The 15,392-nt window shown below is 43.0% G+C and overlaps 1 protein-coding gene across 4 annotated transcripts in view; it reads left to right on the top strand.

Moving 5' to 3' along the window:
- Positions 1-15,392, top strand: part of TTC39C (tetratricopeptide repeat domain 39C) — a 108,445-nt gene that overhangs the window by 58,972 nt on the left and 34,081 nt on the right. For all 4 annotated transcript variants that reach the window (XM_021096193.1, XM_003356384.5, XM_021096194.1 and 1 more), the window contains exon 6: positions 1,618-1,786. In XM_021096193.1, the coding sequence (XP_020951852.1) occupies positions 1,754-1,786 (33 nt within the window). In that variant the 5' untranslated portion in view covers positions 1,618-1,753. The remainder of the gene's footprint in view (positions 1-1,617; positions 1,787-15,392) is intronic.

Raw genomic sequence — 15,392 nt, forward strand, 5'->3', positions numbered from 1 at the left:
TCACTGGAGAGAACTCTCTTCAGTCTCCTGAGTCCTGTATTTTACTCACTTACTTGGAAAGTCCCTCTTCTTCACCATGTCCTTTTTTGCTTTTTTTCTTTATTTTTTTGATGAGTCCTAAACAGGCAAAACAGTCACGATTTATAAGCAGTTTTTGTGACCTTGACCGGTCACTGAGATTCATAATCCTGGGTTTTGGACTTAAGAGGATATAAATTTTGTGACTGTTCTGTGAGTCTTAAAATTTCTATTCTTATATCCTCATGGTGGTAATTTTCCTTTGCTTCTGGTTGGTCCATTGGTCTTATACGTGGCTTGGACTGTTCAAGTAAGTTGAGTTATATTGTGGTATTCAGGCTAAACTTAAACGATAATTATTTAAACAGAAAAGTGTGAAGAAGCCAATGTAACCATCCAGAGCAAGGATTCATCCATGTCTTTATCAATTAAAAAGTGATGTGATTTCTTTTTTTTATTAGTCTGGTAAACACTACCATTTGCAGTGGGAATGATTTTACCAAATACTGGATGTCCTTTAATATTGCACCACTTGTCACAATTTTTCCAAAAGATTTTGCTGTCACAGAGAACCTTAACTATATTTCTACTTATGTCAGTATTAAGGAATTTGGATGTTAACTCTTAATCAGTTGGTAGCTATTTAAAAAATCAGTAGTATTTCATTGCAAGAAACTCATTATATTTTATTACACAGTGGTCCCTTATTAATTTGATATATAGCAGATTTGTAACTTGTGGTAATTTGTCTTTTATCTCTAAATGTTTTTTGAGAAGGGATAAATTGAACTACTAATATAAATTAGTCTGATCTCCAGAAGAGAACCAAATTTATGCTCCTGCTAGAAGCATACATTTACATAAAAACACTTATTGGTTAAACATTTTTGTCTGTTTGTTAAAGCCAATCCCAGTGAATCTCTTTTGTTCACCTTGTTTAATATGGCCTTTATCTCGAAAGGGATGAGTTTGAAGTGGGAAAATTTTAAGTTATTGGCTTTGTTTTTTAAGTTGAACAGCCTCAAAGGCTAGAGAAAGTGTCTTTATCTGGCCCTCTTACGTATTTCAACCCAGTTTAATATAATTTTGCCTATAGTTCCTATAATTAAATTCAGATTCTAAGGCTACCACTCAGAAAAGTGACACTTCATCTTTTGGGAACCCAAGAGAAGAAGGTATTTTTCTTTTGCAAAAAGTAATCCAAAATGTAGTTACATGGGGACAGTAAATTCGTAGTAACCAGTTCTTGGTTCTGACTTCCTCATTGATGAGTAAGGTGTAGAATTCAGAGATTTACGTCAGTGACACCTTCAGCAGTCCATCCAGAAGCCTCAGAAGGGCTCTGTGCTTCCGTCACCTTGTTCTCTGACCTGGTGGAAGGCGTATGCGAATTTACATGTTCTGCTCTCAAGTTGCAGTGTTCCAAATACCGATAACATTAGAATGGGGAAAGATACTGACGGTACTTCTTCAGAGGCTGCACAGTGAGCCTTTCGGAAGGGGTGCTTACCAGCAGAGCACATACTGATGGTTTTAAAGATTTGGAAGCACTGTAGGGAAAGCTGACGACGCTGACCGTTTCTCTCCGTCTTCCTCTAGATTAGCGCTGCTCTGGTATCATACTGTAGTCCGCCCGTTTTTTGCCTTGGATGGCAGCGATAACAAAGCAGGCCTGGATGAAGCAAAGGAAATTCTTCTCAAAAAAGAAGCTGCTTATCCAAATTCTTCCCTCTTTATGTTTTTCAAGGGACGCATACAGCGATTAGAGGTACTGTTCCTTTTTCATCCTTTAAAAAATAAAGCCTCTGTTGATGGCCTCTGTGATGCTCACTTAGGGGGCTAGTATCACAGTGGCCCAGATGTCACAGGGCCGAGGAACACTGTGGTTTTGTGCCTCGTGTTGCAGCATCGCTGCAGGAGCCTCTTCCAGGAGGCCTGAGCTGAAGGCAGAGGAACCCTCGCACGTGTCTTAGTTGACGAACACAAAAAGAAATTTTGTTTTCCTTTTCTGGAGTTTCTACTCATTGATTTCCAAATGTTCATTCCGGCTGACAGTGGATTTATACACAAGTTACTGCCTGAAATGTCAAGGACAGCACAGCCTTTGAGGTAGTAAGGGCTGCTGTTACTCTGCCACGCGCTTCTTTTGGCTAGGTCCCATGCCAGGGGCTTCGCTCACACCGCCCCACTGGATCCTCAGAACAAGTCCATGACAGAGAAAAGATCATCCCCTGCATTTTACAGAAAAGATAAGCAGGGATCTCAGCAGCCTTCACATGCCTCCAGTCTCATCCATTGAGGGAGGCCAGGCTGTCTCATTCCAGAAACAGACCATGCTCTGGCCTTTGAGGGCATTCTGCTTCCCTTTGCACCTCTTTCTTTTCTTTTTTTCTTTTTTTCTTTTTTCTTTGTCTGCTTTCTTGAGGGCATTGAGGAACTGAAGAAAACTGAAAATCTTTATAAGAGACTAACCTAATCTTGCCTATGAAAGAAGGTGACTATTTTGAGGTGTACCGCCCACGTGCTTACCAGTAGCTTGTACTGCATCAGTGTGAGGTTTAATAACTTCTGCCTTCAGTTAACCAGGCATCCTACAGCCCCTGTCCATGCTAGAAGTCAGACCCCTGCAAACCCCATGAGAGTTTTTGAAGATTTTTTTTGCCTAGGTGTTCCTTTCGTCAGCATAAGAGAGTTGTGGTGGGGGTGGGGAGGTTCACTAATTTTTTTGTTGGCAAGGGGTGGATTTTACTTCCCCAATGATTTCTCTCCTTCATGAAGTTCCGTCTTAAATCCAAAGACTCCTTACTTTTATATACGGACATCGTATTGAAAGGTTATAGAGCAGGCTGGCCTGTCAGGAGAGGTGAGCACAGGAAAAGGAAATTGGCTGGCTCGACTGGGGCACAGCTGTCACTGCTAAGTCTCCGGGGGTTTCCAAGGAAGGGGGCGGCCCTCCCCCACAGTCCCCATCTGGAAGCCAGAAGGCTGTGAACTCCTGCTTTTAGGTAGACTAGGCTCCTGCCTCCTTCCGCCCGTTTCCCCCACCCCCACCAGCTCTGCCTTAGAAAGTTTCACACCCCACCCTCCTCCATCAGCTTGCAGATCTTCTTTCTTCCAGGCACTAACTCTCAGTGTTTCCTGATGAGCAGACTTGGGGCGGGGGGAAGCTGTGCTTTGGCTGTGCTGCTTGGAACTGGGGGGCAAAAAAAATTATACTAATGATTTACAACTGAAACACAACACAGCAAGCTCCCCAGGATCTGACTGACTTAAACCCATGTCCAAGTTATTTCTCTCTCTCTTTCTCTGTCTCCTTCTCTCCTTCCCCCCCCCCTTCCTTCTTTTTTCCTGCTTTCTTTTGCCATGGCATGCAGTGGCTCGATGTGGGATAACAGTTCCCAGAGGGGGAATTGAACCCAGGCAGCATCAGTGAAAACCCTGAGGCCTAACCACTAGACCACCAGGGAACTCCAAGTTATTTTTCTTCTCACTATCTTGAAACTGTTTTTCTTTGCATTCAGGCTCATAAGACTTCAGTGACACTCATTTCCCTGTTGCTGTCATAATGTAGTTCTGATCAGTCTCCTGGGCAATCCAGTCTGTTGATGGTTTTCCTTTCAAGCTCAGTGTTACAGTTCTATATGTGGGGAAGGATATTCAGGCTATTCTCTACACCCTTGGGTTTGTGCAGGAAGAAATAACCCTGTAAAAGGAAATTTGCGATTGACTCAGCCTTCTCACTTCAGTGACCATTTCTGAAATAAAAGTTGGGTGCAGGGTAAGTGCTTTCTTAGTTGTGCATTTCTTAAAGGACAAGCATTATGTATTTTGAGTAACTCTCAACACGGCAGTACTAGGTTCAGTGTTGAGTGGAGATTTGCCTGGTGGGGATGTGAACCTGGCATGTATGGTTGTGTACCACCCAGCAATGAGGCACCAGGGCCTTAGGCATGGATTCAGGTCTCTCCCCTGATCAGTGAATGCTCTAAACTGGGTTTCGAAACTGTTAAATAGAAATGTAAAAGTCAGGATTTATATTTCGTTATGCTTGCCATTTTCATTATGTTTCCTTTTAAAACAAAAATGCTTACCTATGAGCGAAACTAGTAACTTCTTTTTTGCCCCCACATTCAATTTGGCATGGTTTTAGTTGGTCCATAGGTCATCTCTGTTAGAGAATGGTCATTCTGTGTCTTTGGGACGGTTCTAGAAATGAGAAAGCCACAGCACCATCCAGGGATTCTCACGAGGGTGGTTTGGGGAGGTCCTTGGTCCACATGAGGACTCTCGTCAGACCTTCAGTCTCTTTCATGGTAGATCGTTGTGATCTGAGTGGGGGTGGTAGGTGTTCGAACACCTTGTTAGAACAACTTGCTTCCCCAACTGATACTTGGTTTTAAGAAGGAGAAAAATAAATAAGGCTGAGAGATGTGTTACTGCTTTTGATTGGTGAGCTGTGGTCTGAGGATCAAGTGAGATATGACAATTGTATTTGGCCCTTTTCAAAGGCCTACAGGATGATAGAATTTTAGGACTAACTTGAGGTATTATTGGCACTATCTTCCCAGTGCCCAGACATCTCAGTGTCATTAACTTCCCAAGTAACCGTATAGCAAGGCATCCGATGGTGGCATCCTTCGTTTGCTGATGAACTTGCTCAGAGAGGCTGTCACGTGGCTTTTGTCAAAGGCTTTTTCTAAGGCCTCTAAGTTCCCAACTCAGTTTAGGAAAATATGCAGGGTTCAGTGGACGAATTTGCTTGCAAAGAAATCTTTATTCCTTTCACGGAGCATTTAGGTTAGAGACAAGGGCCCTTGAGATCTTTTTCTCCACAACCTCTCAGGGAACATGGTCTGCGGCTCTGATTTTGGCAGGTGCATCATGCAACACTTAGTGTCTTCGGTGATTCAGAATCTGCAGAATTATTTGAACAGCTGCTTTCGCTGCAGGCTCACCCTCATATGGGGTTACTAACTCAACATGGGCTGGTTAGGGTTTATTTTCTTTACTCGTCATTTCTATATCGTGTGCAGGTGCCCACTTCCTCTTTAGTTTTATGGATAGCTTTTTACATACATTGCCCTTCAGTTGTTTGGGACAGTTTGGAATCCATGGAGCAGGAGGTCTTTAACACACTCACCCCGTCCTGCTGCTTGCATCACCCTTGGGGACCTGTCGTCAGTGGTCCCCATTAATGTGGCCTGACTTGACAGCAATGAAGTCCTATGCTGACGGTGGTCCATGGGTCCTTGCACATCTCAGGACGCCAAGCTCCTCTGCTCTTTGGGAGTCTTGGCCGGACTGCAGGAAGAGATTTCTTTCCTACCACCTTTGCTCCCCCTCTGCGTGTGGACAGGACCCCCGCCTCCCACCTTCTCTACCCTCTTGTCCTCTTTCCTGTCCTGTCTCTGCTGACTTCTCCCGTGTGACCCAGCAGGTCAGCGGGAGGAATAAGTGGGTTCCTGTAGCACTTAGCATGTGCTGAACGCTATCCATAGTGCTGTGATGGTGGTGGCGGTTCTTACTGAAAGCTTAAGCTCAGGAAGTAGTGTTACTAAATATGCTCTTTTTAAGAGAAAGACCTTGTTTTGGTGTTGAGCGCTGTCCATCCAGGTAGGCCTGTGTTGGGTGAGTGGAGCTCGTGTGGCTGTAGGTACCATTCAGTACCCATGTTTATTTTCCTGAGTTCCTATCATGCACACAGATGTTAGGAAGTTGACCCGGGGCATATGTAATAATCTCCATTTAAAAATATGAATTGATTGTTAGTTTTTGATTTTGTATTTATTTTCACCCTATTAAACCTATGGTAGTGATAAGTCTGTTAACATACAAGCAATTAATGAGTATTTTTCTTGATGGTTTATAAATATTATGGACAAGTCTACATTTTAAGAAGCTTTTTATTTTTCTCTAGTCTTTTTTTTTTTTTTCCCTTTTTCACCTTTTTTTTTTTTTTTTTTTTTGGCTGCCCCTTGGCATGTGGCATCCCAGGGCCAGGGATCAGATCCAAGCTGCCATTGTTTTTTTGTTTGTTTTTGTCGTTTTGCCTTTTCTAGGGCTGCTCCCGAGGCATATGGAGGTTCCCAGGCTAGGGGTCTAATCAGAGCTGTAGCCGCTGACCTACACCAGAGCCACAGCAATGCCAGATCTGAGCTGCGTCTGCAACTTACCTCACAGCTCACAGCAACGCCGGATCCTTAACCCACTGAGCAAGGCCAGGGATGGAACCCGCAACCTCATGCTTCCTAGTCGGATTCGTTAACCACTGTGCCATGACGGGAACTCCCTAAGCTGCCATTGTAACCTAAGCTGTAGCTGCGGCAACGCCAGATCCTTAACCCACTGTGCCAAGATGGGGATCAAACCCGTTCCTGCACTCCCAAGATGCCGCTGATCCCATTTCACCACAGTGGAAACTCTGCTAGTATTTTTTCCTCTAAACAAGATTTTTTTTCCTCCCCTCTCTTCTGTTTTAATAGTCTACTTTGTGTATAATATGCAGATGCATGTATTTGGTTTTATGTATATACATAGTTTCATATACACACTTTACATGTTGTGACTAGTTAGGAAACTAATTTTTAATATTAGTCTGATTCTAAATGCTCAAGTATTTGAATGACAGTTGATGGATATAATGCTAATGAAGTGGCTCTATGTGTTTAGGTAACTCTTATTTTGAAACTGTCTTCTGAGCCTGGACCCATATCTTTTGAATATCTTGCATGTTGGCATTGTAAAACCATGGGTTTTGGTTTTGAGGAGCAGAAGTCAGCCTAGTACAGGACTGGCCCTCAATGTATAATTGTTGATTGAGCAGATGAATATGTTGGCAGGAAGTTGATTGAACCATTGAGGCATTTCCTTAAGTGAGGAAGCTGGTTATCAAAGACTGTCTCCTTTTCTTGGTGGCATCTAAACCTGTTTCTACAGTCAACACAGAGGATGACGATGCAAGAATATCTTGACATTGGGTACTGAATCAGTGAAATTCTAATGGGCTGGCTAAAGTATGACTCTAAAGAAATGAATTAAGTAAATTTAAATGGAGTAAAAAATCAACTGACTTGGAGTTCCCCTTGTGGCTCAGAACCTAACTAGTATCCATGAGGAAATGTGTTTGATCCCTGGCCCTGTGCAATGGGTTAAGGATCCGGTTTTGCTTACAGGGTGTGGTGTAGGTTGCAGATGTGGCTCAGATCTGGCGTGGCTGTGGCGTAGGCCTGTAGCTGCAGCTCCAATTTGACCCCTAGCCTGGGAACTTCCATATACTCCAGGTGCAGCCCTAAAAAGTAAAAACAAAAAACTAAACTTTTAAAAAAGCAACAGAATTGAGGTGAGGTCTGCACATTGCTGGGAGTGCTGGGGAGAGAAGGCTGAGCCCCTGTTCTCCGCCAGCTCGAGCTGGTGAACACTGTGTGCTGACAGCCTCTCACATTGACAACAGTGACAGCCCTGCTTCACGGGGACCAAGTGGGAGTTTGTACAAGGGCTCAAGGCCGCACTGAGGAAGTTCTAATGGACTTGGCCGTGTGGGCGTGTGTCTCGTTACCATGGCATCTTTCTCACGGTCGAAGCTGCCGAGCTCCTTCTGGCTGATGAACACCACCTTGTCACTGCACAGTCTGCTGTTTGTACTTCTCCCCACCCCACCCTCCTTCCTGAGAAAGGTGTGTGTGAGGATGTGGTTTCTTTCCCCATAAACAATGTTTGCAGGCTTCGATGGTTGACCTTTTGCTCCGTCCCCCATCTCCGAGGGGTTCTTAGCCTTACTTTCTGTTCCCTACCCGGTTCTCTGTGAAAGGCTTTTAGGTCTCTGCCAGGGCAGGCGTGTGTTCTGTCTCGCGCTCATCATTTCAGCTGTCTTCAGCTGGCCCTGGTGCTTTTCTCTGTGCACTTCTGTTGAGATGAAATTACACTTTGCATTGGTGTTGCCCACAAGAAGTGGGAGGTCTTTGTTGCCTTTTAAGCCCCTCTGTTCATGATTGTGGCAGGGATGGAAAAGTGAAGGTTGATCCCTTGAGTGATTGATTCAGCAGACAGCAAAGAGTCAGGAGGCCCGTGGAGGACATGGAGAGTAGGGGCGAGCACAGAAATGCCAACCCCCAAGGAGACCTGTGCCTGCGCACCGGTCTCTGGGCCGTATTGACATCTCAGAGCTGTAGGGTGGCAGTGGCGCATCTCTGCATCTGCTGGAAAGCGAGAGCTGAGCAGCATGCTGTGCCATCGTGAGGCAATGTTGTTATTTATAGGATCTGGACAGAGGCAGCAGGGAGAGAAGCAGTCCCTGAAATTGTATTAATTGTAGTCTTCTCTTCCATCTGATGAGATTCTCTATTACTTCAGGCACCGGAAAATAGGGTTGCCATTTATTCTTAGAAGGACACACAATCAGAGAGCGGTTCAGTCTGGTGCAGGAGAGATATGGAGGATGTATTTGTCTTCACTTCCCAGCACGATAAAGCCATGCCGTGTGGTGTAATGACTCTGCTCACTGAAATACAAAGGTGATTATAACCCAAGTTGCTAATAGATTAAATGCATTTGCTATTCTATTCTTTTTCTTTCCTTCCTTCCTTTCTTCCTTCCTTCTTTCTTTCTTGTCTTTTTTGTCTTTTTTAAGGCCTCACCTGCAGGGTATAGAAGTGCTCAGGCTAGGGGTTGAATCACAGCTGCAGCTGCCAGCCTACACCATAGCCACAGCAGCACCAGATCCAAGCTGCATCTTTGACCTACACCGCAGCTCATGGCAACGCTGGGTCCTTAACGCACTGAGCAAGACCAGGGATCAAACATGCATCCTCATGGATACTAGTTGGGATCGTTAACACTGAGCCAGGATAGGAACTCCAACATTTGCTGTTCTTTTAACTCAGTCTTTATGGGCCGTTGGGTTGAAAAGCAAGCAGAATGTTCATATTGATTTACATCCCTAAGCTCACTACATGTGCCCAAGAGGATGAGCTCTCCCTTGCCTGCTTGAGCTTTGGTCCTGAAGGTGGGGATTAAACGCATCATCTATTGTTAGGTGTCCTTGACAGCAGTACCGTTAAACCTATTCTGCTGCTCAGCAGCCTTAATGCTGAATCACATGTGACTAAGTGGGTTGTTGCTGCAGGTGACGGGGTTGGGGGGGGGGCTTTCTTTTTAAAACATAGGAGTTTAATGATGGTTAAGTGACTTGCTTTTCCAAAACGTAGAAAAAAATATTCAGTTAACTCGTTTTTCAAAAACTCGGGTTTATTTCATTCTTTTGCATGTGGGTGTTCAGTCATCCCTGCACCATTTGTTGAAAAGACTCTTCTTACTTTGCCCATTGACTTGCTCTGGTGCCCTTATCAAAAGTCAACTGATCCATAAATGTAAAAGTTTATTCCATGTTTATTCCATGTGGCGCAGCAGGTTGAGGGCCCAGCATTGTCATTGCAGCAGCTTGGGTCACTGCTGTGGCACAGGTTCAGTCCCTGGCCTGGGAACATCCACTTGCTGTGGGTTTGGCCAAGACAAACAGACATACCTAATAGTTTAAGATAGTAAGTAACTTCCTTAAAATAACCCAGAAATAATTAAATTATGAGTTATTTTGCTTCAGATTGTATTATGATCTTTAATATACATTTATGAGACTTTAGGCATTTTTGTTTACAAATCCGATGTTGACATATTTTAACATATTTTTTAGAAATAGCTGGTATGGAAACTATAGATTTCCATTGTGTTAATAATTTGATATTTCCCATTGTTGGGATATTTGACAGTCATTTCCCTCTGATATCCCAGTATTTCACTGTGATAGTACTGCAGTGAATATCTTAGCATATTTTTCCCCTTTATTTTCTTGAATTAGTTCCTTTGGTTCTAGCTCCAGTGGTGTCCTTATTAGAATCAAAGGGTGTGAATAGTTCTGTAGTTCTTGGGAAATGATGAGAGATTATACTCTGGCTCACTATTTCAAGTATAATCATTTATTCTTTTGTGCATGGTAGCAGCAGCAGTGTCTCACTGCATGTTTTTTTTTTTTTTAATTTCCTTGATGATGCAAATTACAGCAGTTTAAAGATAGTTCTTAAATATTACTGATAAGACATCTCATGTTTATGTATCAAACGACTCAATACTGTGAAGATGGCAATACTCCCCTGGTTGAGTACAGATTCATTGCAGTCCCTATCAGAATCACAGCTTGCTTCTTTGCAGAAATCTATGAACTGATACTAAACTCAAGGAACCCAGGATAACTGAAGCAATCTTGAGAAGGAAGGACAGAGTTAGAAGATACGTACTTCATGATCTCAAAACTCCTACAAAGTAATCAAGACAGTGTGGTACTGGCATAAGAACAGACCTATAGATACATGAGAGTCAAGCAATAAAAACCTTTAGGAGTTCCCGTTGTGACTCAGTGGATTAAGGATCCAGCATTGCTGAAAGCTGCAGTGTAGGTCACAGATGCAGCTCAGATCCAGCGTGGCTGTGGCATAGGCTGGCAGCCGCAGTTCCAACTCGAGTCCTTGGCCTGGGGGGCGGGGGGTTCCATATGTTGCAGAGGCGGCCCTAAAGCAGGGGGGAGGGGGAGGCAAAAACTAGGAATAAACCTTTTACATTTATGGATCAGTTGACTTTTGATAAGGGCACCAAAGCAAGTCAATGGGCAAAGTAAGAAGAGTCTTTTCAACAAAGGGTGTGGGGATGACTGAATACCCACATGCAAAAGAATGAAACAAACCTGATTTTTTGAAAAACGAGTTGATTAATTGAATATTTTTTTCTACATTTTGGAAAAGCAAGTCACTTAAAACATCATTAAATACTTAAAAGTATAATTTTACTCAGAGTTGTTAAGTACCCTTTTGAAATCAATTCTTTAATAACTTCTCTTATTCTTTAATTCTCTCATTTATTCCTTATTGTTATATTATCTTGGTTTTATATTTTACTTTTTCTATTTCCGCTTACTTTTTTGTTTTGTTTTGTTTAAAGATACCTTATTTTATTTATTTATTTATTTTTATTTTCCCACTGTACAGCAAGGGGGTCAGGTTATCCCTACATGTATACATTACATTTTTTCCCCCACCCTTTCTTCTGTTGCAACATGAGTATCTAGACAAAGTTCTCAATGCTATTCAGCAGGATCTCCTTGTAAATCTATTCTAAGTTGTGTCTGATAAGCCCAAGCTCCCGATCCCTCCCACTCCCTCCCCCTCCCATCAGGCAGCCACAAGTCTCTTCTCCAAGTCCATGATTTTCTTTTCTGAGGAGATGTTCATTTGTGCTGGATATTAGATTCCAGTTATAAGTGATATCATATGGTATTTGTCTTTGTCTTTCTGGCTCATTTCACTCAGGATGAGATTCTCTAGTTCCATCCACGTTGCTGCAAATGGCATTATGTCATTCTTTTTTATGGCTGAGTAGTATTCCATTGTGTATATATACCACATCTTCCGAATCCAATCATCTGTCGATGGACATTTGGGTTGTTTCCATGTCCTGGCTATTGTGAATAGTGCTGCAATGAACATGCGGGTGCACGTGCCTCTTTTAAGTAGAGTTTTGTCGGGATAGATGCCCAAGAGTGGGATTGCAGGGTCATATGGAAGTTCTATGTATACATTTCTAAGGTATCTCCAAACTGTTCTCCATAGTGGCTATACCAGTTTACATTCCCACCAGCAGTGCAGGAGGGTTCCCTTTTCTCCACAGCCCTTCCAGCACTTGTTATTTGTATTTCCACTTACTTTTAAACATATGACTTATTTCCAGATGCAGAAAAATGTATTTTATTATTTATGGTATTTTATTGTATTTTTCTGTTTTGGTTTTTTCTTTTTATGGTGGCACCTGCAGCATTTGGAAGTTCTTGGGCCAGGGGTGGAATCAGAGCTGCAGGTGTGACCTGCGGTAATGCCAGATCCTTAACCCACCGAGTGAGGCCAGGGATCAAACCCATATCCTCACAGAGACAACGTAGGGCCCTTAACTTGCTGAGCCACAATAGGAATTCCTATTGTGGTATTTTTATAAATTTGTATTTTCTTAATTTTTATGATTGGACCTTAGATTATCATGTTGGTTTTTAAAGAAATTTGTTTTTTTTATCAGTTCATTTTTTTACTTCCATTTTAGTAATAGTTTTCCTTAATTTAGCTTGTTTTATAGTTCATTTTCTTCATACTTTATGGCATACTGGTCTTACTAGAATCATAAAATATTTGTGTTCTTATTTAGGAATTTGATTATTTTCCTTGAAGTTCAGCTTGCATTTCATTGGTTGACTAAGAATGTTTGGAGGGCTATGATACTGTGATATAATAAGACACATGCTAAGGGCTTGGCTCTGGAGGCTGGTTGCCCAGGCCGGGTGACCTTGGATGAGACCCTTAATCTCTTTAAGCCTTCCCTTCTTTTTTTTTTTTTTTTTTTTGTCTTTTTGCCTTTTCTAGGGCCCCTCCTTTGACATATGAAGGTTCCCAGGCTAGGGGTCTAATCAGAGCTGTAGCTGCTGGCCTATGCCATAGCAACTCGGGATCTGAGCCATGTCTATGACCACGCCACAGCTCATGGCAATGCTGTATCCTTAACCCACTGAGCAAGGCCAGGGATCGAGCCCACAGCCTCATGGTTCCTAGTCAGATTCGTTAACCACTGTTCCACGACGGGAACTCCAAGCCTTTCCTTCTTGTTGAGGTGAGGCCCCTGGTGGTACCTTGTGCATGATTTTGCTGTTGAGATTCAGGGAGGTGGTAACCTAGAGAGCGTGTGCTATTGTGGGGCTCCAAGTTGGAATGACGACATGAGGACAGCCCTGCTGGGGCTGCAGCCCTAATGGCTGTGGCAGCAGAGCTTGTGTGATGGGGTAGACCAGGACCATGCGGCAGGCAGGCATGCAAGCAGAGACAGGTGTGGCTGGGCTTTGAGAAACATAAAACAAGCATATGGGATGGGAAAGTGTGGTATAGCTCACTTCTGATGCAACCCTCACAGCTGGGAAAAAGAGCCTGGAAGCACGGGTCTTTGAGTCGGCTCTTGAAGAGTCAGTGATGTTTGCAGGTAGACGTAAGAGCATGGGGGAGGGGGGTGAGCCTGCATTCAAGCCCAGATCCAAGGAAACGCCAGATTACGGGAGGCTCTAAGCTCTGTGGGGCTGGAGCATTTGGTGGAAAGAGGCCAGTGGAGTAGGGGCCACCCAGGAAGCTGCAGATGGCTTGATTTTGTTTCTTGATCCCAGTCTTCTCACAGAGGAGTTTATTCCTGTTTAATTGAGTATGTGAAGCAGGTGTGTTGTTTTCCATGTTGTTTTCCTTTCCTGTCAGGGTTGTATTCGTTGTTCTCATTTGTTTCTGTTTGGGGGGTAGATTTTTCCTGAATGTTGGATCGAAGAGAATGTTGTTGTTCTCTGGTGGCACAGCAGGTTTAAGGATCTGGAGTCCCCACCGCAGTGGCTCCAGTCTGATCCCGGTGCTGTAACTTCCACATGCTGCAGGCATGGCCAAAAAAAAACAAAAAACCAGAAAAGATGGTCTTTGAATTTTCCTGTTTCTCTGCCATTTTAAACACGGTTCACCTGTCCATGCAGGCAGTGTTCCATGTTGTCTTTGTCCCTCGCTCTTGTGAGGCCATTGAGTGCATGGCAGCCTCCCATTGACAGGTGGTACAGAGCTAGTTTTAGGAAATATCATTCCCCACTTTCACCCACCCCTGTCCAGAATTCTTCTGTGAAACTATTTTTTCATAGTGTCATATCAAACTCCTATTTTTCTGATTTTGGATTCTCAATGTGTGGGCACACTGGTTTCCTCAATCTGTGTATTTTTGGTATACTAGTCCTCATTTCTCTGTTCTCTCACAGAGGACTCATTAGGAAGTTTGTCTTCTTGCTTCAGAGCTTGAGGTTTTGATGTATAGCATCGTAGAAAGAGCATGGGCTAAAAGTCTGAAGATCTGGTTTTTGTTCTTTCATGAACCTTGAAAACACTCTGCTTCCCACTGGTTGCTCACATGTTGATGCTTTGGAAGAGCTGTTAGACTTGGTCAAGCTGGTCAGTCTTCTCTGACACTGGTTCTTTGCTTGGAAAGTCAGAGGTTGGAAGAAATGAAATCAGTGTTTTCTGAAGCATCTTTCCTAGAGCACTGACTTGATGGACTAGGTAGTACCTGTTCTATGAGCAGAGGGTCCAGGTCATTTAAATCAGGAAAGGCTCCTGGGGCTTCTCGGAGACTTGAGTTTTGTACCACACGGGGGAGACTGAGTAAGCAGGTGTGCCCTGTTGACCCAAGTTACTAGACTTAGGAGCATTTGTAGACCATGCTTGAGAAACACTTGGCTACATGAATTTTAAGATTTCTTCCAGCATTCAAATTCTGTGGTCCTGTGAATATACAAAAGCCGCTGAAGTGTAGACTTTAAAAGGAAATAATTTTCTCAAAGCTCTTATAAAAAATAAATTTTTTCATGTTTCTTGAATCTGCAGAACTAACTACCTGACATTATTTCTGCTTTTTACAATTTTGTCTTTAATTCCTCTTTGGAAAAACCCACATACCTGCTTCCCACTTGATCCTCTACAGAGAATGCCATTGAGTTCTAGGAAAGCTTTTCAAAGTCACTTTCCCTATTCTGGCTTCCACTTGTTTCTCTCAGACAGGTAGGTCTCTGTGGATATTAACCCTCTCTGTTTTCTAGGTTTATCTGTTTATCTTGAATTGTGGTCTTATTTTGAGTCATGTGACTCTCGGTAGATTTGTTTTTCTGTATTTCTATGGTCTTTGTTTTTTTCTGAGGTAATTCTTTGCATTATCTTCACATTATCTTCTTCACTGTTACTTAAAATTCTTTGGTAGTGCCTTTAACAGAAACACATTTCTTTTAAATCTACTGTTGTCTTTCATAGAAATTCCTTTTCTGCAACTTTAAAAGGCAGTATAGTGTAGCTGGAAAAGCACTGGGCTCAGCTCAAAATGGCTCTTCTTCTTCCTGGCCGTCTGAGCTTTCCGAGCCTGTGTCTTTGTAAAAAGGACAGTACCTCCCATGTCAGCCTTAAATAATGGAAGTGCTTGGCATATGGTGCTTGGTCAGGGCTTTTCCTATTTAGACAGAATTGTGTCTTAGTTGTAAATCCAGTGAATAGCACTTTCCATCACAAAGTTGACCAAATTGTGTGCTTAACTGTTGAGGAACCGAGGAAATCCTGCAGCTGGTGCTTTATTCAGCTCCTCTGCCATTAGTGGTAGATTCGGTTACACAGCTCTTCTTTCAAGGGGACTGCTGTCCATTCATGTGGAGGTGCTGAAAACATTGCTACTGTGTTCCATTATTTGTGTGTAAGCAGATTTGTAACCTGTCACAAAGGAGAAGGCCTTCTGGGGGG

Source organism: Sus scrofa, chromosome 6 (genome assembly GCF_000003025.6).
Source record: "Sus scrofa isolate TJ Tabasco breed Duroc chromosome 6, Sscrofa11.1, whole genome shotgun sequence".
NCBI lineage: Eukaryota > Metazoa > Chordata > Mammalia > Artiodactyla > Suidae > Sus > Sus scrofa.